The sequence below is a fragment of the Fringilla coelebs genome (assembly GCF_963513975.1).
Source record: "Fringilla coelebs genome assembly, chromosome: 5".
Taxonomy (NCBI): Eukaryota; Metazoa; Chordata; class Aves; order Passeriformes; family Fringillidae; genus Fringilla; species Fringilla coelebs.
In genome coordinates, this window is record NC_140033.1 from 42,004,452 (window position 1) to 42,028,296 (window position 23,845).

The 23,845-nt window shown below is 37.2% G+C and overlaps 1 protein-coding gene across 2 annotated transcripts in view; it reads right to left on the reverse strand.

Moving 5' to 3' along the window:
• KITLG (KIT ligand) overlaps positions 1–23,845 on the reverse strand; it is a 56,154-nt gene that overhangs the window by 26,163 nt on the left and 6,146 nt on the right. For both annotated transcript variants that reach the window (XM_084206236.1, XM_084206235.1), the window contains exon 2: positions 4,286–4,399. In XM_084206236.1, coding sequence (XP_084062362.1) covers positions 4,286–4,399 — 114 coding nt within the window. The remainder of the gene's footprint in view (positions 1–4,285; positions 4,400–23,845) is intronic.

Genomic DNA, 23,845 nt, shown 5'->3' on the forward strand with positions numbered 1-23,845 from the left:
GATTAAGACCACTGAAAACAAGTAACGCCACACATCTGTCCTCAATTTACTACACAAAACAAAGTTGATTAGGCAAATGACCCACATTTTCAGGCACTGCACAGCATGCTTCTAATTCTCCAATAGCTTAGGCTTAGTAGACATCTAATGTCCATAGGCACTCAGGGTCTTGACTGAGGCATGCTCTCAGATCCCTATAGTACAATAAAGTTGAGCAGAACACAGCCACAGTCATGCTCAGGAGTTTTCTACAAGTGATGTAGAGGGCTTACAGTGCCAGTTCACAGCAAGCCCAGGACCAAATGAACAAAGACTGGACAGGGAAATGTGGCACTGTTTAGCAAGCTGTAGGTGCACTGCAGCAGAAGTGTGTGTGTAGGGGGGGAAGCATACTGGAGAAAAAGCCAAATGAGGGATATGGATTCATACTGCAAAGATTTTTAGCATGAGATAGGAAGAGGATGGGAATCTGCCTGGAGTTCATCAAGGAGCATTTTTCCTGCGACCACAAACAGTGTAACAGATACCATGGAAATAATGAGGAGAAGCTGAGGGCAAACTCAGCATGTGTTATGACAACACAGGCAGTGTTAATAGTACCTTTGAAGATAAACTCAAGAAGCTTGCCATTGATAGTGGAAAAAAAAGGAGGAACAGCTTGAAGGAAATAAGTAGAACATAAAGGGTCAGAGCAGCATGTGAACAGACAGAAGAGCAAAATTACAGAAGCTGAAGCTAGAAAAAGATTTTTCATAGACTGGATTTTTATCCACCAAGAATTTGGAAGAAAAATGTACTTGCTTGTCCAGAGAACTACAAAAAAAATTTTCTCCTATTATGACAAGAAAAACAATGAAAGTTTTAAAAGTGAACTTTGAGGGGTCTGTGAAGCTTCAAGAGCCAAATAAGACACTTTTGTTGAAGACTTGAATGGCTGGGGAGAGATGATGATGTAACTTTACAGTGAGGAGAAATGGCCCAGGACAGACTTACATTTTGGGGAGATGAAAGAGATCATACTCTGCCTCTGAGGAGGATTCATGCCAAACTGAATCCAGGCTCTAGACTAGTTATGTTTGATAATTTGTGATGAAACAGGAGGAAGAGAGGCCAGTATCCTTAAGTGATAGGATTTGTGCACTACCGCTGGACAGATAGTTTATTGCACACAGAGATGGGGCTATACTCACAAATATGGACAAAAAGGGTTAAAGAACATGACAGTCTGGCTGAAAATAAAGCCTTTAGGAACAACTATTATATCACTGTGTCCAAATGTGACAGAGTTTGTGGATAACATCATAATAACTATGAGCAATAACTGTACACATAACACTTCTGTGAAATCCTCTGGGCTACAATTTGTTCTCAGTGTGAAAGGGAAGGATATTTATTAAAGACCCTGCGTTCTACAGGCACAGATTCTTTGGATGAGCAAAGAAATAAAACTCTTACTTACAGGCCCATAGAATCTCCAGACAAAGGGAAAGACTGTGGATCTTGCCTACCACAATTTCAGTAAAACCTTTGGTACTGTCTCCCACAGCATACTCCTGGAGAAGCTGGCAGCTCATGTTTTGGACAAGTACATCTTTCACTGGGTAAAAACTGCCCGGATGGCTGGGCCCAAAGACTGATGATGAATGGTGCCACAAAAAGGTGGTGATCAGTGCTCCCCAGGGCTCATTATTGGGGTCAGCCAATATCAGTTTATTTATTATATTTATTGATGATCTGGACAAGGAGACCAAGAGCACTCTCAGTCACTAAGTTGGGTGGCAGAGTTGATCTGCTGGAAACTGAGACACCTCTGCAGGGGGAGCTGGACAGGCTCCATCAGTTGACTGGGACCAGTTGTCTGAGGTTCAATAAAGCAAGTGCCAGGTCCTGCACTCGTCACAACTCTACCCTGTGCCACAGGCTAGGGGAACAGTGGCTGCCTGGAAGTAAAGGATGTGGGGGTGCTGGTTGAGGGCTGGCTGAACATGATCCAGCATGTGCCCAGGTGGCCAAGGCCATCAGTATCCTGGCCTGGATCAGCAATACTATGGCCAGCAGGACCAGGGCAGTGATTGTCTCCCTGTACTTGGAACTGGTGAAGCCACAGCTCAAGTCCTTTGTCCAGTTCTGGGCCCCTCACTGCAAGAGGAACAACAGAGAAGGGCAGCAAAGTTGAGGAGGAGTCGAGAGAGTGAGTCAAGGAGTGGCTGAAGGATTGGGTTGAATTCTGAAGATACACGTCAACAGAATATCACTCCTTAATTCAATGAGCATCTGGTGTTTCAAAAAGCAGAAATGGTACAAAATTTTTACTTCAATTTGCAAGAGATATAGGGTCACCTGAACCATATTTTTCAGTAATATCATGTTGGAGTCCTTTTTATAGGTACTAAGGATATAGTTCATAGAGCATAAAAAAACCTGTGCTTGCTACAAAGTAGTATGATCAGTCAGATCACTGTAGGCTTCTCCCTTTCACACTGTCAGCTAAAAAAGTTTTGTTTATAAAGTACTTTAAACCTCATTATGTATTTTAAAAATTTTGTTGTCAATGTCGAGTTGCCATGTTGTAGAATTTCAAAAGAGAATGATCAACATGCAATTTAGTCACATTAATTGAAACAAAGAGTTTTTATACTAAATTGATGGTATTAAACTTATTTTCACCTTATCCTTTTAATTCTCAAGTGACTTCATTGAAATTATTACTGCAAATATTGACACAGACAAAATAGGGAGACAGACTTTCTTCAAAACAACTCATGCAACTCAAAACAGAGAATCTGTGTGTCTGGGGCTTTGTACTTTCTGCATCTTTCTGTTATTTCTCCAAGCCAAAGTATCTTTGAACTTGCTTGGAAACTTGACCTCAATTTTGCATTTGTAGGATGATCTGAAAGATATGGGTCTAAGCCAGGAGAATGACCACACAGCATCCTCATGGAGGAGTGTCCAAAGAAGCTCAGCTCAGCCCAGCCCCACTCTACTCAAGGTTGGCAGTAGCAGAAGAACAGTGTAACCTGGACAGTGTGATTTTTTGTAATCTGTATTTATACAATCTTGAAGTTTAAATTGTACTAAGGGGAACATAAAAGCATTTGCTCTCGGGACACATAGTTGACAAAAAGTTATTACTATCCCTGCACTACGCAATTTCACCAGCCCTCACAGGAATTCTGTTGTTTTTGCATGCTTTCAACAGGTTTACATCAGAGCTTAATACTCTTCCAAGAGATGAAATATTATCTGAATAAATATCCAATACTTCAAAATTCTGCCTAAAGGGACTAATTTGAAGCACTAAACATTTAAGTAGGACTATAGAGCACACCTAGAGATTTACAATGTGCCAATGTGTATAAAAAGGACCAAAGAAAACAAGTTAAGAACACTGCACAGACAGCAAAGGCTAGGGATTTTAATATGTGTTTGACAATAATAATGCTGATGCTGCAACTTTTTTCCCACAACGAAGCCACAATTTTCAGCTAGATTCAATATGCAGATATGCTTGCTAAGTGTTCAGTATATATTATTTCTTAGAAACTTTGGTGTTATATTCTGCACTACTGCGAAATAGCATAATTATTAACTTCAGTGGAGCTAAATACCAATTGACTTCACAAGCAGATGCTGTTTTTCAGGTTAATGCAGTGGTAAATTAAGTAGCAGTTAAAACTTCCTTAAATTAATTTAGTTTTTTATATGAAGCTGTGAGTCCTTCAGACTTAAACTTCTGGGTACAGCAAGCAGAGAAACATATAATGTGTGTAACACACCCACACCCAAAGACTGCAAAACCTGGTCAATTGTTATTGCTTCGATTGCTACAACGATGTCTAACACTATTTTTATATGTGGCACTTTTCTTTCATATACCCAGGGTAAAGACTTCTGCTTCAATTCAGCTCTGTTTGCTGCCAGTCTGCTCCATGCAAGTCAGTAACACAAAGACAATAATCTTTCATCTGCATGGGGAACAATCTGCTCTGAAAGAATGTTTGAGGAAATAAAGATTTTTTGGCAATTGTTACTGAATTTCAGAGTCAGGAATCTCTCTATATATATACACACTTCATTTTGGTCAAGGTAATCCCTTCAGTTAACACTGGAACTACTTTCACTGCAAAAAAAGTTTTCGTTCAAGTGACAGGTGTTGATGGATTTTCTTCTAATATTCTCTAGTTCCAATACAGATTTACTAACTTTGCTTGGAAATGTAAGTGCCCTTAGACACGGACTATTTTTTCAACCTACAGAGTAATGTAAAATAAAAGGTACTTACCAATTTTGCAATGTCATTCACATCATCTGTGACTGGATTCCCGCAGGAACTCTGGGCTTTGACAAGAGGATTAAGTAGGAGGAGTTGAAGACAAAAGCAAGTGATAATCCAAGTCTGTTTAGTAAAAAAGAAACAAGAAACAAGAAACCCCAAATAAGCAATTGCCAAATATGAAGTAACAAGAGATTGTAGTAATGTTTTTCATATGTGTATGGCAACAATACTCTTCATCCTTCATGAAGGCATTCTTGAAGTATTACAGTATCATCTTCATGGCAGGAATCCATGAAAATGCACTTAATTGATCTTTTCTGGAAGCAAATATCTTTAGAGTGTTAATGGAAAACCTAGTCTAGTGTTGAGCCATTAGGTTACTTGCACAGGATCACGCTTAGCTGGGATTTTGCAAAATTTATGGATAGCAAAGAAAAGAAAGATACAAATCTTGCAATATCATCAAAATACAATTGATTATATACTTGCCATTCACTTGATAGATCTGTGTCTCCAATTTGATAAATGATAAGATACAAAATTATACCAGACTACATCAAGACAAAAGGAGAAAGTTCATAACCACAGCCATTTCATTTGAGTACTTAAACTGCAAGCAAACCCACAACTGGACTCTGCCCAAATACTGACATCTCAAGCAGCAATACAGTACATCTTCTCCAAGTGACGTGCTCTGGCCTCTCAGAAGTGCCAGCTTGGCTTTGGCACTACATTCCCCTCCTAAATCCTGTTGGAAACAGCAATGCAATGTACTGACACAGGCTTGTGAGACTCAGACAGAAAAGCACCAGATAACTAAGCTGCGATGCACCTGGGTGTCTCCTTGGCTACACTGCCTGAACTTCCTCGCCTTCTGTTGTTCCTTGTGCTTCACTGGTTTCCCACAGAGCCCTGTGCCAAGTTTGAGCTGCAGATCCCTATTTCCAGAATGTTAAAGCATTTAAGTTATGGATAATCAAAAGTTGCCTCGGGTTGTGAAGCTTCTTCTGCCAGCTGACTGAAGCTGTCAGCAAAAGCCGATGATGGTGTACATTTACGGCAAGTGTGGAATTTGCCTGTGCAGGCTCCTCAGCCTCCATAAGGGCAGGACTGAGATCAGGGTTTGCTTTTGCACAAACTGAGATACAGCTCAGCCACGTCTGCTCTGCGTGACAGGTAGAGAACTCCAGCCTCCGCCCTCGCCTTCGTGTGCTCTCCAACCTCCCGATTTAAGAGCAAAGCAAATGAAACAACAGAAACACACTTCTCTAGGGAAACTAGAGAAAAATCACAGATTATGAAGATGTATCATTATAGTAATCTAGAGGGCCTAAGAAAGAATGATAATAAAGACTGCTCAGGAATTTCATAAACTTGACAGAACAGCGCCAGGCACTTTAGCTAAAAGAGCTGTTAAATGACAAGAGTAATCTCTTGTATCTCTTAAATCTTGTATCTATCCTACAAGTAAAACTGGTCGTTTGCTTTCTTAGAATACAGCTTCCAGACACATTTAGGTAAAACCAGTGTGGGCTGCTGGTAGAAAAGACAATCCAGCTTCCTCTCCCTACCTCTTGCACTGGGAGTGATCGTTTAGTCAGTTGTACCAGGCAGACAACTTCCATTTTTGTTTTCCTGTAGTATTTTCCAGCTTTCTGATCCAAGTAACTGACACAGCTGAAATGTTCTGTCAAAGATGAGACAAGCCAGGACTGCTGATTTCAGTGGAGCCTGCATTTGCCTTTCCCTAAACTGTACCCTCAGACACCACAGAGAAAGAAATCAAAAGTATTCTTTTGAAGTATTCTTCTGAGCAAAGTGCATTTACAATATGCATGTCTTTTGAGAATGTCTCTTGCTTCAACAAAACTAGCATTTAGAAATAATTTTATTTTAATATTTTTACAAATAATTACTGAGAATAATTGCCAATGTGAAGGATTGAGAATAATTAATAGTTCATTCTACAAAAATGTCTGTGTTTTAAGCTACAGAAAGCTTTGCAGTTACATATATATATATGAACAATTAGAGCTCTGGGGAAATGCAAAGATGCTGCTAGTTTTAGAAAGGACCTTTGAGAGCTCCTTGGAGCGTATTAGAGCTCAAACCTGTTTAAGAACTGATTTCAAGTGATCAAGAGAAACATCTTTCTCTCCTTCTAAGCTCCAGAATCACAGAGGAAACAAAAGGTGACCTCAAGTTAACAGGCTACCTCCTCATTCACAATCTTTGGAAATAAATTGCTGTAAAAAAAGGCAAGAAGTTAATGACAACTATATACTGCAACTACACTATAACTATAAAGATAACTATACTGCTTTCAAGAATGGGAACTGAGTAGTTCAACCTTTGGAGTAAACCAGTGCATTAGCAGTTACACTGGCAGGGACTTTTCCCTGACATCTTCGTTGGAGATGGAGTTCACACCAGGAACTGACAATTTCTTTATTGCATTCCTCAGTATATTGATTAATATGTAAAGATGGAATTTGTTCACTGAACTGTGTCATGGTCATAGGATGATGTTCAACCTGACAGTCTAATAATCAAAAAAGAAAAAAAATTCTTTAACTAGAAATGCTTTTTCAGCAGATCAACTAAGTAATATTAATAAACACAGTAGCACATTCCAAATAAAACCAGAACTTTGATGCACCTTGTCAATTTTTGTACTTTTGAAGCTTAAAATCACTATACATTATATAATTATGTAAATAAATAAGAGTACTTTTTCTCCTATGTAAAAATGGATGGGATTTAAAAGCATAATAATTTTATAACTGCTATTAAAACCAAATGATTTGTAAATTTTGAGATTATTTGAGGTTTTTCTTCCTTATTTTCTCCCTGTGTCATCCAACAGGAACTGAAAAATCTTCAAAATACTGCTAGTTTCAACATGTCTATTATACAAAATCTTTTAATTATTTGCACTTAGAAAATATTTACATTACGCATGCCTTCAGGCACATTATATGTAAGGACTGTACAGATCAAAGGGTTGAGCTATTTTCGTGTTATTTACTAATGACCAAACCTGCTGTTTGAGCAAAACTTGAATAGACTGAATTAAATCAAGGACAGAACAAATGGGAACCTTAAACAATGGCTTTATAAATACAGATGCCCATTTTATACTTTACTAAGCATAAATTAAAGTTACCTACACAGCACTCATAACAGATTTCCATATTTAATTACCCCTAAGTTAACATGGGATTTTTCAAAGCTGGCCTCAGAATTTAATCACACATCATTTATTAGCATTAAATTGAAGATATATAGCAGACTGGAGGCAGACCTGTATACCAAATTGCCTCTTCCTATTTTTGGCTCAAAAATTATTCAATTGTCTTTAGATTCTGAAATCTCTTAAATACTGAATATTTAAGTGTGTGCAAGGGGAAAAAAAAATAATGATGAGATTCAAAAGAATAATTAAAACTAAGGATTTCAAGTATACACATTTGTTTATTCTGCAAATGGTTTGCACTATTGCTTGTAAGCCAGAATCTAGAATTTCAGCAAACAGCATTTTAGAAACTTAGCTAGTGATCCAATGTGCTGAAGGCCACCCTTTCAGTTGTAAATCAACATCCTTTTCATTTATTCACTTCATTTGCAATCTGAAGTGTTGACAAAGGCTGCTGAGTGAGTGGTTTAGCATCTCTTTCACAGTATGCTATGAAAGATACTCAATCTTGTTAATGTTCAGCTAATTTCTTAAGAGGAAAGCAGCAAGGGGAATACCACATTGCTAAATAAACTATACTTTGGAAAGTCTGGACATTCCCAAATATCTAGTTCGTCCTGATAACACTTCTAATCACAAGGAGGGAGAAGACATTAAAAAAAAAAGCAAACCACAAAAAAACATTAAGTACAGGGAGAGGTAGTAACTCCACAGATGAACGGGTTCTCCATTTTAAAATTTCTTGTATTCAAATCATATTAGCCATGGAATTTTTCAGCACAGTTTCCTGAGCAAATCACCCAATTAACCACAACCAAGCCACAGCTGAAGAAGGTTAACTGACAATGTGGAACAAAGTACACCCTGGGCTAGGCTTCCCAAATTTATTTTCCACCTCTGTTAACGTTGGAGTAGGAACCTCTTTCAATATTGGCCCCCAGACAGTGTTTACATGCTGCTTTGCTGAGACACAGCTTGTGAACTTCTGCCACAGACAACCCTGGTTGGTCAGCCATGGACAGGTAACTCAATGTTCATACTTATGCCTTGAAAAACCTTTTGTAAGAAGATTTAGAGAAAATGTAAATAGCAAGAAAATATATTTCTCTGCTATTTTTTTTTTAACCACAAAGCATCCAGATGCATAGAAGCACAGCAATTCTTTCCTATGCCTATTTAGTTATCTAGCCGTGATAAGGATTAAATAATTAAAGCCATGGAAGAACGGTCTTAAACCAATTAAGAAATTAACTGCCAGAATAGAAAAATCTTTAAATGAAAGAAGAGCATTTATACAGAATGTAATCCAATTACCATTTCCATGGTGTTCAGTGACACCTTCACACCTGCAAATGGCAGTGCTAACTTTAATACCCAACATGGCCATGCCTAAATACTGCTTAAGTGCTAAACATTGCTCAAGCACCAAAAGAGTGAGTTAAGAGAGGAAAAAGAAGTCAATCACTCAGGACCACCTAGTTTTGGAACAGTGAAGTACTTGGCAAGCACATTTGGAATTGGCAATGTCCCCTGCACATTCTCAAGTACCCAGGAAATTATTTCAGAGTAGCTGAAGGAAGCCCTGCTGAATAACATATAATTAAGGACTAAGTCTAGTGTACACCCCCTGACCATCAAAACTGGCCCTAGTCTCACCAAATACAATAGTCTATCAACTGGGGTTCTCTCTGGGTGACAAACCTGGCTTACATCTCCTGCAACCAAGGTCATTCCAACTCATGGGAGGTGAGCTGTGATCCTCTGATATATCTGCCTTGTAATTACCATGGAATCATAAATTCATTTAGGTTGGAAAAGACCTTAAGATCATCAAGTCCAACCATAAACCCAGCACTGCCAAATCCACCAGCAGACCACGTCCCCAAGTGCCACATCTGCACAGCTACCACTGGAGCTGATTTCCTGTCTGGCTTCCTGGCTAAAAGAGGCAAACGAGGGGTACACTGGTACTCCTGACCCTTATTTTCTACAACATTTATGCATTTTACATTGTCAAGCCAGTACATAGAAAAATAGACATGTTCACTGAACAGGCATCAGAACGTCTGTGCGCACCCTTGTCTCACACATGCTCTTCCATCTGGGCACCCTAACTTCTGAGAAGCTCCCCAGTCAACTTGTGAGTTTTCTTGAACAACCTTTTGGCAGTCCAACGAACAAAATGTATAACTCCAGCTCAGTGAGTCACTCTGCAGGGGTGAGACACCCAAAAATCTCTGGATCACACCCTCCATGCTTTGTTATGATTACAAAATCCAGACACATACTTTTCTAGTGACTGATACCACTCTTTATTTTTTTAACAATGATGTTTAGTAAGGAGTATGATGATAAAAGTAAGCAACAGAGAGTGTCAGAGATATTTTTCTGCATTTTGATTTAAACACAGACTATAGAAATATTAATTACTCTTTTTCAAAGTAAGTTTTAGAATGTTTTGGGCACAAAATATTTGAACATATATTTGGTTATTTACAAAACACTCAGTTCTGCATCTAATATCTAAAATACATGACATGAGGGTATTTCAAGGGGTTAAGGGGCAGGAAATTAACAATTTTATGCTACAAATATAAGCAGGGAGAGGCGCCATTGCTACCTACATTCAAAGGAGTTCAACAGGCAAGCCGCTTTCATAGCTGTTTGATCTTTTTGGGGCAATATTGTATTTGCCTTTCTGTGACTTTCCCAGCCTAGAAGCTCTTGCCCCACACCTTTACACTCACGTGTGTATCCACAGGGGACTCCTAGAATGCCTTTGCACTCACTTGTGTGACCACAGGGGACTCCTCTAGAATGACAAGAATGGGAGTTTTCATCTAACTGTTCATTTGGTGGCACTTGCTGGACTCCACCAGCCATATGTGCAAAAGCAAAGCCAATTGCTTTTGCAAAAGCCAATTGCTGCATTCAGATGCTTATAGGTCAGTTCCCTTCCTAAGGTACATTCTTAATGAACTGGAAATAATTCTATTCAGGTCAATGGATGGAAGGTAGTCCCAAACCTGTTAAGTGCTAATGCAAAACTACTTTTTCTCCCATATTTTTCTTTTTCAGCTGGAAGGAGAAACCATTCTCTAGTTCTGCCAAGTTACATCTATTTCCTGAATCAGACAAAATTAAGATATGTAGTCTTAACAGTGCTGAGAAAATGATGAGTCACACCATTTTTTCCCACCATCCAGACCTTGGGAAAACCTGGAAGCTGCTTACGACTATATGCCAACTTCATTTCATATGACCTCAGGCCAACTGCTATTATCTTTACCCCTTGCAGCTCTTCTTGACAGAAGTAGCTGGCTGCTCCAGCCAATGTGCTACTGCTGCACTTGGTGAGGAGCACCCAAACTCCTACTGAGTTTGGTTTGTGTGTTTTAGCTGAAACCATGATGGATGTGATAAGCAAGAACCATAAACTGATAGAGAGTTTGCCTTGCAAATCAATGCAATTCAGGTATTTTGCAATTGCATTCAGTAAACTACAAGAAAGTCTTTTTAATGTGTAAATTAACATATTTATTTTCAATCTCTATAATGACACCATTGCAAAATATTTGGCTGTTCTAAAAATATAAGCTCTGGTTCCTTAAAAATGTTATCTGATCCATAATAAATTTTGTCCACTCCTTAATCTCACTTGACAGTCAGGGATTCAGGCAGTTTCCATGCATCCTAAACTTGTCCTGGAAGACAGCCAGTTTGTTTAGTTCCCAAGTACTGGGAAATGAAGTTACCAAGAGACAGGTAATTATACACGAATGTTGCCTCTGGAACTAGTGTTAAAAGTGTCTGAATAAATATTTACTGATAATAATCCATCAGGTGGCATTCTAGTTCAGTAAAAGAACCAGGAGATTTAAAGGACAGAAGTGTTTCAGCTGGAAGAAAGGATAAGAATTTTAAAAACTTCTATATTTTGAAAGAAATCTTCCTATAAAATCAGAATCAGAGATTATCAGGATCTCCATAGGTCCTGCACTTTGCAGTCTTTTTAGGACGTGTACTGGCAAGAGAGATTTTCTTTTCCACTGTTTGTAAAATTCCACAGCGAACATCCAGGATTGATACTGAAATTTTTCATCTTTCTGTCTATAGAGTGATAAAGGCCAATAATTTCTTGTCCTGTATCAAAGGTACTGAGATCCAAATACATGCACGATCAAAACAGAAATTAGCAGACAACCAGAATTCAGTTGACTCAACAAAACCTCCCACAAACTTCAAAGAGGAAGTTGTCTTTTTTTCCCCCTACTGGGAACTTATGGAATTCTAGCATAGATCCAATGGCACTTTTAAGTAATTTAAAAGGGAAGGCAACATAAGATACAAAATTATCTTTGCAGGGAGGACAAGCTCCTCACACTACTCACACTATATGGAGGTGGATGATCTGTCTTCCTCAGGGAATGAAAAGACATTCTCTTAGATAAAACACTTAATTAAAGATTTTTTTCTAAATATCTATTTCAGAGGTCTTGCTTGTTTGCCAAATTCATGCCAAAAAAAAAAAATCCACTATATTAAATATTCTTTTGAATTATAATGAAAATATATACCAAGCAATCTTCTTTAATCTTGGACTTTCAAGCACAAGTAAAGGAAAGGAAATAAGACTTGTTATAGAAATTCTGTACTGGATCTTTAATTCTTACCATCTGCTACAAATTATATGTTGTTTGGGTTGGAAGAACTATTACACTGGCAAAATAAATTAAAATAAATAAAATCATCTAGAAAAGTGAAAACTGCTATTTTGATACTTGGCATTCACCGGAACCCATGTACATGTTGAAAACATCCTCCTATATCATTCCTAGTATGAAGCAAAAAATGTTAAGTGGATTCTTGGTCTTTCATGCACAGAAACTTTGCTAGATAATAAACTGCATTATTAATCTGAAGAATTTTCAGTTCACGCTCAAGCCTGTGGAAAGCAAACATCAGGAAAAAAAATACGTATACAAAATTAAAAGGAGTTTAGGCGGGTTTTTTTGTTTTGTTTTGTTTTGTTTTTTTGTTTTTTTTCTTTTGAATTCTTTTATATTTTTTTATATATGCAGGGGATGATTTTTGAAATTTAAATCACAGAATTGTCAACTTAGTTTTAAACCAAAGACATTCTCAGCAAGACACTGTTCTGTTTCTGAACTCTGAATTTTTTTGATAACATCCCTGACAGGCTGTATCTTTACAGGGATTTAAATCCAGAACTAATTTCTCTGACCTGCTTGATATGAGACCTCGTTACAAACGGGTAATTGCTGAACACAGACTGAAACTAGTTGCCAGAATAGTCGAGACTGTGTTTCAAGCTCCTACCTTAACTGTATTACATTTTTATAATTACAAGCTTAGCTGTGATTAAAGAACACTGTTTGGAGCTCTTTGATATGCCAACACCAGTATAAGCTTTGACAGTGCTGATGGATGACAACTTTTCACATCAGTATTGTACTACATATTGTAAGACTTTTCATTCTCTGACTTTTTATAGTTGCTGTCTAGATTAGTGGTTTACAAGAACACTCAGAATAAGGTGACGAAATAGAGTTTGCATTAATTATATGGTTTTTATCTTGATAAAGATCATGGGATCCAGCCCCAGAAGCTTTCCTCAGTCCCTCTCTCATTGAGGAGGTCTCATGACCAACATCAGGCAAATGTGGTCCTCTGCAGTCCACTCAGAATGGCTTTGGCATCATCTGCTGCTAAAGGCAAATGACATTAGTAACCTGAATTCCAACATACAGGGATAGGTCTAGCCAGTCTCCCTGACAGGCATTCAGAAGATTGGTATTCTTGGAGCATAAATCTCTTCAGTGACTTTATCTGCCCCATGCCACAGCAGGTATCAGTTTTCAAAGACACTGTGGGCTTCAGGTGACTCCTGGGATAGGTAGGGTCCCGATAACACTTTTTGTATCCCACTCCTTTGATAAGATAGCTTACATTTTTAATAGGACTGGATAAAACCAAATGAAAGAGTGGAGTGAAGTGGGATTGGAGGGAATATTCACAGAATCATTCAGGTTGGAAAATACCTCTAAGATCAAGTCCAACTGTTAACTGAGCATTGCCACCACTAAATCATGTCTCTAAGCATCTCATCTATGCATCTTTAAAATACCTCCGTGCCTGATAACTCAACCACTTCCCTGGGCAGCCTGTGCTGGTGCTTGGCCACCATTTTGGTAAAGAAATTTTTCCTCATCGAAACTCTCCACAGCGCAACTTGAGGCCATTTCCTCTTGTTCTACTGCTCCTTACTTGGGAGAAGAGATCAGTTCTCACGTGGTTACAAACTCCTTTCAGGTCAATGTAGAGAGCTTATCACTCTCCTGAGCTTCCTTTTCTCCAGGCAAAACAGCTGCCCAGCTCCCTCAGCTGTTTCTCTTGTGCCCCAGACCCGTCACCAGCTCTGCTGCCCTTCTCTGCACACGCTCCAGCACCTCAGTGTCTTCCTTGCTGTGAGGTGTTCAGAACTGAACAGAGGATCTGAAGTGAATCTTGGGAAATTATCCCAGATCTTCTGTTCTGATCATTAAAAGCCTGGTACTGTCCATTGTAAGTGACAGTGGTTTATATCAATGCGTTCTCATGGAAATGCTGCTCTTTTGTTTGTGCATTTATACTCCCATCTTTCTTGTGTGTTGTCTTCATGTACTTATAAAAATCAACCCTACTATATGAGTCATTGCTATGCATAATTAAAAAGTCCATTTGACTTTCATTGCTTCATGACAAGAAAGCAACATAAACTCCCCCCAAACCTCACGGAAATAAACAAAATTTTCTCTCTTACCTCTTCTCAGATCACAAATTTTATTTATTTGCTTTCTACAGTACCTTAGTTTCACAGATTCTCCTCTCCAGAAAATATAAATATTGGATTGCCCTAACTCTTACTAAGTATTGTTACAACTGTCACAATGGGTGCAGCATCCAACCAGGTGGTTGCTTCTGAAGTGAAGCCAAACAAACCTAAGCTAAGTCAAACAACCTTTAAATGGGATCTCTCCTCATTAGTCAGAGCAGTTTCTCCCATTGATAAGTAACTGTGGACATAAAAAGTATACCCAATCTACTTTTCACAAAAGCTGGCTTCTTTGGATATATTCCAGACAGCAGCACCTGCATCAACTTAAAAAGGTTTGAAACAGGAAATAAAAAGTTTTCACTTTGATCCCCCAAAACCCCCAGCTGAGAACTTTCCAAATTATGATGTAACATGTATGCTGGTGAGGAAAGTGATTTTGTGTTTTGAAGAGGTTGTGGTTTAACCCCAGAAGGCAACTAAACACTACACAGCTGCTCATTCACTCTTCTTCCCCAGTGGGATCTGGGAGAGAATCGGAAGAGTAAAAGTGAGAAAAGCCCTAGGATGAGATCAAGAAAGTTTTAGGGGACATAAAAAGAAGAAAATAATAAGGGTAACAATAGTAACAAAATAATTAGAATATACAAAACCAGCGATGCACAATGCAATTGCTCACCACCTGCTGCCCTGCCAGTTCCCAAGCAGCAGTGGCCCTCAGCCAGCTTTCCCCCATCTCCATGGTGAGCATGATGCCACCTGCTATGGAATATCCCTCTGGCCAGTTTGGGTCACCTGTCCTGGCCAGGTCCCCTCCCAGATTCTTGTGCCCCTCCAGCCTTCTCACTGGCAGGGCATGAGAAGCTGAAAAGTCCTTCACTTAGGCAAGCTCTAGCAACAACTAAAAACCTCAGCATATCATCAACATTATTCTCAACTAAATGCAAAACACAATGCTATTCCAACTATTAGGAAGAAAATTACCTCTATCCCCACTCAAACCAGGACAAAGAGATTTAAAAAAATAAAACAACGAACCAATCAGATAGTTAGCCAAGCCTGTGGTGAAAGTTTTCAACACCAACTACAACACTGATGAAAGAAGTTCATTCTGCTCTACAGCTGCATTAAATCTTGGATCTTTTGGGAAATAAGTAAGAGATATTTTAGGCCTCCTTCTATCATCAGTAGTGACACCTAAAATTTTAAATATAAGTATTAAAAACTGTTATTTATTGTTTCAGAATTCAAAAGATGCTTTTATAAGCGTTATTCTAAACCTAAATTATTACCTTGGGGCATGTATCAAGGATGAAAAGTGTTCTCAACACACTGATCTCCTGTAGCACGAGGGAGTGCCATTACACAACTCAGCTGCAGAAATGGGGCAAGGTTTGGTTTTCCATAGTGAAGCCTGCATTTCTGCTCCTTTTCACAATTTTTCATCACAAAATTTACTTTATCCCACATAATGTCTATTAATGATGTGCCATTCATGATTTAGAAACATGATTTTACAGATTGAATGCTATGTTTTACAAGCACTTTTACACTGTGCCATGAGAGAATGAATGAGGAAAATTCAACAAAACAGTGCCTTGTTTGCCAGAAACAGTTTGAGATTTATATAAAATACATAATTTTTTCCACATCATGTTCTATCTATTTTGAACAAAACATGTTGTTAGGCAATGAAGTCAGCTTCTGGTCACATAAACAGCTCCTGTGGACATTTTAACCATTATCCATAGTCAATTTTTACAAAAACTGCCAAAGGTTTTGGTAAGATACTGTGGTAGAGGAAAATATTAAAAGCATTTACAGGCAAGCTGCTTAAGAGCTAGCCAGCATACTAAAACAACAAAAAAAGGAAAAATGAAACCTGCATCCCCTGTCCATGGTATTAAGTTTTAATCTTCCTTCATCAAGAGATACAAGAAAACTCGTGAGGATTTTCAACATGTTGAACATCTGTGTCACAACAAAAATTCTGTTCTTTGTACAGAGCATTTCTTGGTACAGTAGTTACCTGATCATTAGCTAGAGTAATGTCTGTCAAGGTATTTCCCTGGAAATGTGTAAGTTTAAACCTTACCATTCAAAAACTTGGAGCCCCATGATTCCATATTTGTAAATAACCAAACAAAGTTTCACTGAGCTGATCACAAAAACACTGCTAGGCTTCCACTTCCCCTAAAACTATACATTTCTGAAGTTTCAGTAGATCAGTAGAATATGTGCTTCTTATCAGTTTACCTGAGAAACACATACTAGTAGTGCTCCAAGAAATGTTTGTGAGATTCATACAAGTTTATCTTAGCTCTTTTCAAATAACACAGAGTAAGAAAAAAATCACATTTAAAACACTTTCTGCTGGAGAAAAAAGCCTCACAAAACACCATAACTTTTTCCAGATCCTGATTTCAACTCAGTTTTCTCATATGTCAGACAGCATTTTATTCCTACATAATTTGAACTGCATGTCTTCCTATACATATACAAAACCAAAGTGAACAATTTAGCTTTAAGGTAATGATCTGTAAAATGATACATTTACACTGTTATTAGAATATAAGTACATTAATAATGGATCTATATTTTTTTGTGAAAAGAATATTTATCCAAAGCAATAGACCAATGTATGAGATTATTCTCAAATGCCTTGAAGCTTGTGAGACTGCAGACAAATCAGGTAAGAGACACATCAAATTAGAAACTAATCTTAAAAACATTTAAGTATGCTTGCAAGACAGCGTAAGCACTGGGCAGCCAATAAGCCATTTACCTAGGCAAGCTGGAATTACAAACACATTATGCCTTGTCTTAAAGTAATTACATTAGTATATTAGTAAGAAAAACCAACTACATTTTTTTCAGGTTTTTTATCTAAATCAAAAGCATTTTCATATGCCAAAAATATTGGCATATGAAAAAAAGTTGTTATTATTATTCTAACTGCATATTTTTACAGTAGAAAAGAAGCATCAATTCCTTTTTCAAGATGCACTAAAATGCATCATGCCATTGTTAATTCTAAAAATTCTTTCTGAAATTATTTCCTGGGGCATATGTTGCTGGGTTTTTTAAGAAAGCAAATTGTCAGAATGGCCATTTTAAGAATTTCAAACCACGTGTAACATTTTTCCAGGAAAATATAAGTTTGAGATGGCAAAAATGTAAGTTTAAGATGGCAAAAAGGCTTCCTTTAACACAAAAATCCAGCAACTGCATTACTGCATCAGAAACTCAAGCATATTTTAAATTCCTATGCACCTCTAAAAGCGGACACACTTTTAAGTGCTTTTTCCTGCTAACACTGAAGTGCTGTACAAGAGTATCTTTCAGGGATGGTGCATGGAAACTTCACTGGTTTTCAATGGCTAGAGCTGTGCAACAACTTTGCATAAAATTTTGACTTCTCACCATTGATAGTCACAGGGTAAAAGAACGATCTTTCAGTATAAACATCTCAGCTGTCATTAGGTTCACATGTAATTGAAGTTCAGTTACAATATATCTTAAAAGTGTTTTCCTTTCCTCTAAGCTAAAGGCTGATTTGTTACAGATGGTAATTTTGGCAGATGGTTGTATATGAAACTGAGTTTAAAATTAGGCCAAACCTGACTTGTACAATTAAGGCAATGAAGATTTGAAAAATAAGAAGTGTCAGATCAGTACATGATTAGCCTGGTGCCCACCGAAAACTGAAGAGACCTGATCATTCAGATTTACAGAATACATTGCCTACATGAAAATTTCTTCTGAATTGCATGAATTAGAAGATAAGAAACACTTCACGCACAGAGTGTAAACTGAAATAACCACGGCGTTTTACCTACTTAAGTGTATAATCCCTTTTTCTTCAGTCGAGGCTAATGAGATGGTCTGAAGCCATCTAACAGCTCCCTGCTGCTGAGAGAGGGCTCCTGCTCTGCTGCTTCCCTCCCTCTGACATTCACCCGACCCCTAAGCGAGCCAGTAAATTCAAAGACAGTGACTTGCCAATTCAGCTGAGAGACAAAAAGTAATCCCTGAGGAATGAGCGGAGGAGGAGATGAGATGTGCAAGGATGAGAAGACGAGGACTACCCCTTTCTGGATGTGACCTCTTGGGCTTGCTCTAACATATATCAAGCTGCCTTTCAGGCCATATTATATCTAGTGACAAAAACCTTTCCAGACTGGTAATTCTTTGTTAAGGTGGCATTGCCAGTTTTAGCCTCTTCTGTTAAATATTTATTTATTCTTGTACCAAGAAAGGATCAGTAATGTCCAGCAATCAGTCTCTACTACTTTCTGCATATCATTCAGTAGTTTCTTGCAATCAACTTTCAGTCTCTTTTCATATGCAAATTGCTCCCTTATAATGCTTTTGCCTATTTTAAGAATCCTATTTCTGTTTTTCTCTTTTTTTCAATGGGAAAACCAGAACTTTTTTTGGGATGGCTGATGATCACTATCATAAAAGCACTCCCCTTTCAAATTTCTCTTTCTGCTCCTACTGCATCCCGATATGCTGTCTGATTTGTTCTACTATGGGCACAATATAGGGATTTTTCATTCCTTTTCCTGACCAAGCATTGCTACAAGAACATAAATAAGAGCTTGTAAGTAGCTTTCAGAAGTAATTGAAATGGCCATTATTAATTCAGTTACAATTAGTTCAAAACATTCCTTCCAAAATGCATCCCCTTGCTCTTCAACACAACAAACTCTACTTGCCATCATGCCATCTGTTCTCCCATCTCCTCTAAACCTTTACAAAGTTCCTCAGAATCTCTTTTAGTTTCAATTAACCTGAGTAATTTATGTAGCTTGCACATGTTGTCATCAATCTGTGAACCCTATTACCAGATTGAACTATATGAGGTTACTGACAATTAGAGAACATTACCTTTTTGCCATGTTACAAATTAATGACTTGTTCCTACACTTTGCTTTCTGTCCTAATTAATTTTTTTTCCCTCAAACTGTTACGATAAGGGAGATACACTGTGGGGCTACTTAGGTTTTTTATTAGGTCTTTATTTTTTAAGAATCCAAAATAAGCAATTTCCATTCTTTCTCTTTGTTCATTCATTTCAAACCACAAATATACTTCATGCACTGAATGCATTTCTTTTACACAAACTGGGCTTTTCTATTCCTTCCATTGAACTCTATTAATACAGAGTTCCCATCTGCCTTCTACCAAGCAAATTAAATACAGCAAGATCTGCTAGCAATGCAACAATAGAGGCAAGCTGGTAAGAAAAATTCTTTTCAACTCTGGACATATTCATTAATTCTAAAGACAAGAATTAAGAGTTAATGTGTTAAGAGGTACTATATATTTAAGAAAATGAAAAAACCACCATGTTCACCTATATCTAATAAGTTAAAATCACCTTGTCTTTACCTTAAAATTAACCCAACTTACAATTTATATCCTGCCCTTATCTTTACATCTGCTCACACAAACTGTATTTTTAATATCCTGGTGGTTTGTGGGTGGGTTTAGAGGTTTTTTGGTTTGTTTTTTATTGCTGTTTTCTTGTTTGTTTTTGGTTTTGATTGGGATTTGTATAGACTAACAACAACAAACTCCATCAAAGTGTTTCTGGTATTCCAGTGTTTCCCCACAATTCTGCTATGTGTCCAGGAAGAACAGGCACATTACTATGATATATACCAACACGCAAGTGCTCTCAGATTACAGTTAAGAGACACAGGGTAAATCCCAGCTAACTTCATCATCACAGAATTGTGACCACAGAATTAATATGAATGTCATTCACATGACATTTCGATGTTTTTGTTTGAGTTATGCTAACTAGAGAGAACTGTAAATATCTAATCTTAAACCTGAAGCTCTACTTGTGTCTTTCCTTAAAAAACACTGAAATTGTGGGGTAAACATTCCAAAAAGAAGTTAAGTCATTCAGCTTACACTACGGAAACACACACATAACTGGACAGAAAAAAATTGGAGGAAAAAGCTCCCTAAGTCTGTACAATTTTCAAGAAATATAAATGCCTATTAGATACAAATGCCTATAAAACATGACTATTACACCAGTAACACGGCATTATGAATTTAGTTAAATAACTGAGATTAAATATCAGTTATTCTCACAGCATCTGCAACAATACAACAAAACACAACACTTTGAAAAAACAGCTATTTTACCTTATTTTTACTGATAACTTTCACAGGGGTTACTCATTAAAAAATGGAATTGTAAATCCTGTGTAGTGTGATACAGAGCTTTACAATTGGTCAAAAGTATTCATGTGAATTAGAAAGAATGGCAACTGTCAGAGGTGAAATTATTCTGGTACAAGTTCAACAGCATCTTTGTTACAGATGTGCTGATAGAAAACTCATACCAGTATTGACACAATTTAATATCGTTTCTTGGATTATTTTTACACCTAGTTCTCAAATGCCTCCTAGGATCATTCTTATCAAAGAAGACACATTAATTTTCCTAGCCTATTATGAAATTTCTTTGGCTTCCATAATTAATCTCACAGAAAATATAACCCATTGTTGAGAAGATTAGTGTAAATATCCTCAGAGCATACACATTTCAATGTCTGCACACTAAAATTCCAGTGACCAGTTATGCATTTTCATAATTGATACAATTTTTAGCAAGTTTACTTGAGTGACACATCAATTTTTACAGGAGAAAAAATCTTCCCAGTTTTACAGGAATTGTGCCATTTACTTTGAAATAAGTATTGGAGTATGCATGTTAAGAAGACGACTCCATCATAGAGAATAAAGCCAAAAAGAACATAATTGTTTGACAAATAGCACTTTGAACAGGTACTAATTCAACAGTAACTGAAATAGTGTTCTTGGATGTAATTGACTCATTTCAATAGAAATAAACCAGATTTTAGTAGGCTAAAAGCAGATTAACTTCACATATGTCTCAGGCCATTTGCAAATGTCAACAACATTCTGTTGGGAAATAACCAACAGTACTGTAGAGAATCTGACCATTACTGGCAAATGTTTAGCTGACCCCTAAAACTTGCACATAAGAAGACTGCATTTTTTTAATGCACAGAGGAGAATGAAAAGATAGAAATTCACTTAAATTATTTAAAGAACTTATTAGACCAGAACTTTTTAGAAGTAAAATGAAAGCACCAAATCAGGCAGTTCTCACTTGGTTAGGTAACAGAGCTGAGAGGCACAGGGGAAAGCAATAACAGCTACTTCTGAAAGGATTTCCTTTGGTCTCAATAAGTCTCTGACCATTAAAAGAAAAAAAAAAAAAAGAAAAGAAAAGAATTTTCTTACTATATTAAGAAAATTACTGATTTTACAGAGAAAATAAGTATTGTCACTTCTAGAAATGGCAGACCAGTATTTCAGAGGGTTCTTCCTAACTGTAATAACAGATTGCAAGGATTGTAAAACCAAAAAACCAACATATTCCATGGAACAATGGATTCATTCTAATCCAGTCCAAAAGAGACATTGTGTTTCTACAGGTGATACAAAATAGTGACAACAGGTTATTCAGAGGACTAACATTTGAAGTGGGCCCAAAAAGGTAATGGGAAATAAAAATGCCAGAAAGAATATAGAGAACATATAGTGGAGATGAAGCTTAAGGTGTATGGGAGCAAACAAGATGCTGATAGACACACCTTCAGTACTGTGGATACTACAAGAAGTTCTGTTGTCAGAGGTGAGGACACCAACTTAAACACAGTAGAGGGCAGGAAAGCTGCACAAAGAAATGAAGGTACTTTCCTGTCTTAAGGGGAAGAGGTGATAAACTTGCTGTCATTTTCACATGTGGTCCTGAGCTATGATGATAGGAAAAAGAAATCCAGAAGAAAATTGATGGAGTATTATGAACATCATCTGACATGAGATTGGAGTCAATTTTTTAAAATAGCAAGTTTTCAGCTGATTTTAGTAGCCTGAAACAGTGCCTAGTGTTACACTATTAATGGAACAAACACTGAAGAAATACATCTAAACAGTTTGGAACAGACTACAATTCTGGCCAGAATTTTTAGAGAGTGCATGGCAAATCTAGGGCACATTCTTTGCCAGGGATTATAATACAGAAGATCAAAGCACATTCAGTGACAGTATTTAAATTTACAGTTTATAAGAAAGGTTTGCATTTCCTAGAAATAAAGCAATGCCCATCAGAATCATTTAAACTGGTGTCAAATACAGCACTGGTAGTTTTTGCTGTTAGAATAGAAATGCAATCTGAACATTGCTGAAGCACGGTAACTTGGAAAAGACCCCAATTATGAATACTGGAGATACATGAATACTGGAGATACATTTTTTCCCTCCTTTTTAAAATAACCACCAAAAAGCTCTGTTTATTCAGGAACATGTTTTTTAATCCAAACGAAAGAGGGTGCCAAGCAGTGTTATACAAGCTTCCTAAATTCATTTGGCTGACTAATGCTCCTATTCCTGTGTGCTTCAAAGTAGTAAAAGAAAAACAAATCTCAGGAAGAACTGACATTCAGATCTGTATCAGCTTAAAGACATAATGCATAGTATTGTCTGCTTGCTATTTAATGCAAAAGACAAATTTTGCTGAGTACACTTAATAATGAGCAAATGGAGGGTGGAAATTAGAGGGTTGGAACTTAGGACTTTTTTACAATAGACTATTAGCATGTTTAAATTTCAACCTCCCAAAATTTCTAAGCACTTCTTTTCATTTAGTGAATTATTTTGCATATATACAGCATATTATTAATTTAAATGTATCATGCCTGACTCCTTAGTGTCTTACTTCAGTTAGACCACAAAAGCCAGCACCTTGGTATCATACTCCCATTTTATACAATTATGAAATCTCCATAAAGAGACAGGAATTTTTTTGGACCGACATGAAATGGTGGAAGAGACTTTCCTGCACACTTTAAACCCACCACATTACAGGCACTTAAGAATATCAAACATTATATATTATTTTATATCACTATTGTACACTAATATAATATTTAAAGTTTAAGTTTATTATTTTAATTTCTTTTAAATGAATTTTTTGTACCAGTGTATTACACCACATTTTCAGAATGTGTTATATACACATCATCAAGTTCATTCTTTTGCCCTGGAACAAGTCTTACAAAAAGAGTTGATGTATGCTTTGCACAGAGTTCATTTTGTGTTTTAAACAGAGATAGATTGCCATGACATGCACAACTTGGTTTTACAGTCTGACTTATACTGCCAAAATAACTTTTTTCCAAAAGTAATTAAGAGGTCATGTGTTACAAAACAGACCAAGGAATCCATCCAGTAATGATGTATCATTCTGCAAACATAAAAGGAAGACATACCTTGGTCTGCTGCTACAAAGCTAGCATAAGCTCATGAGAAAAGTTACAAAACAGTGCAATTCATTTAGGAGGAAAGACACTGGAAGGTTATCAGTACAAGTCATCCTGACTACATCAAGTACAGAGATTCCAGCCATAGCAAATGCAGAATTTTGGTACACAATAAACACACAGCATACACTTCACATATCTCTAAAGCTGTATTTAGG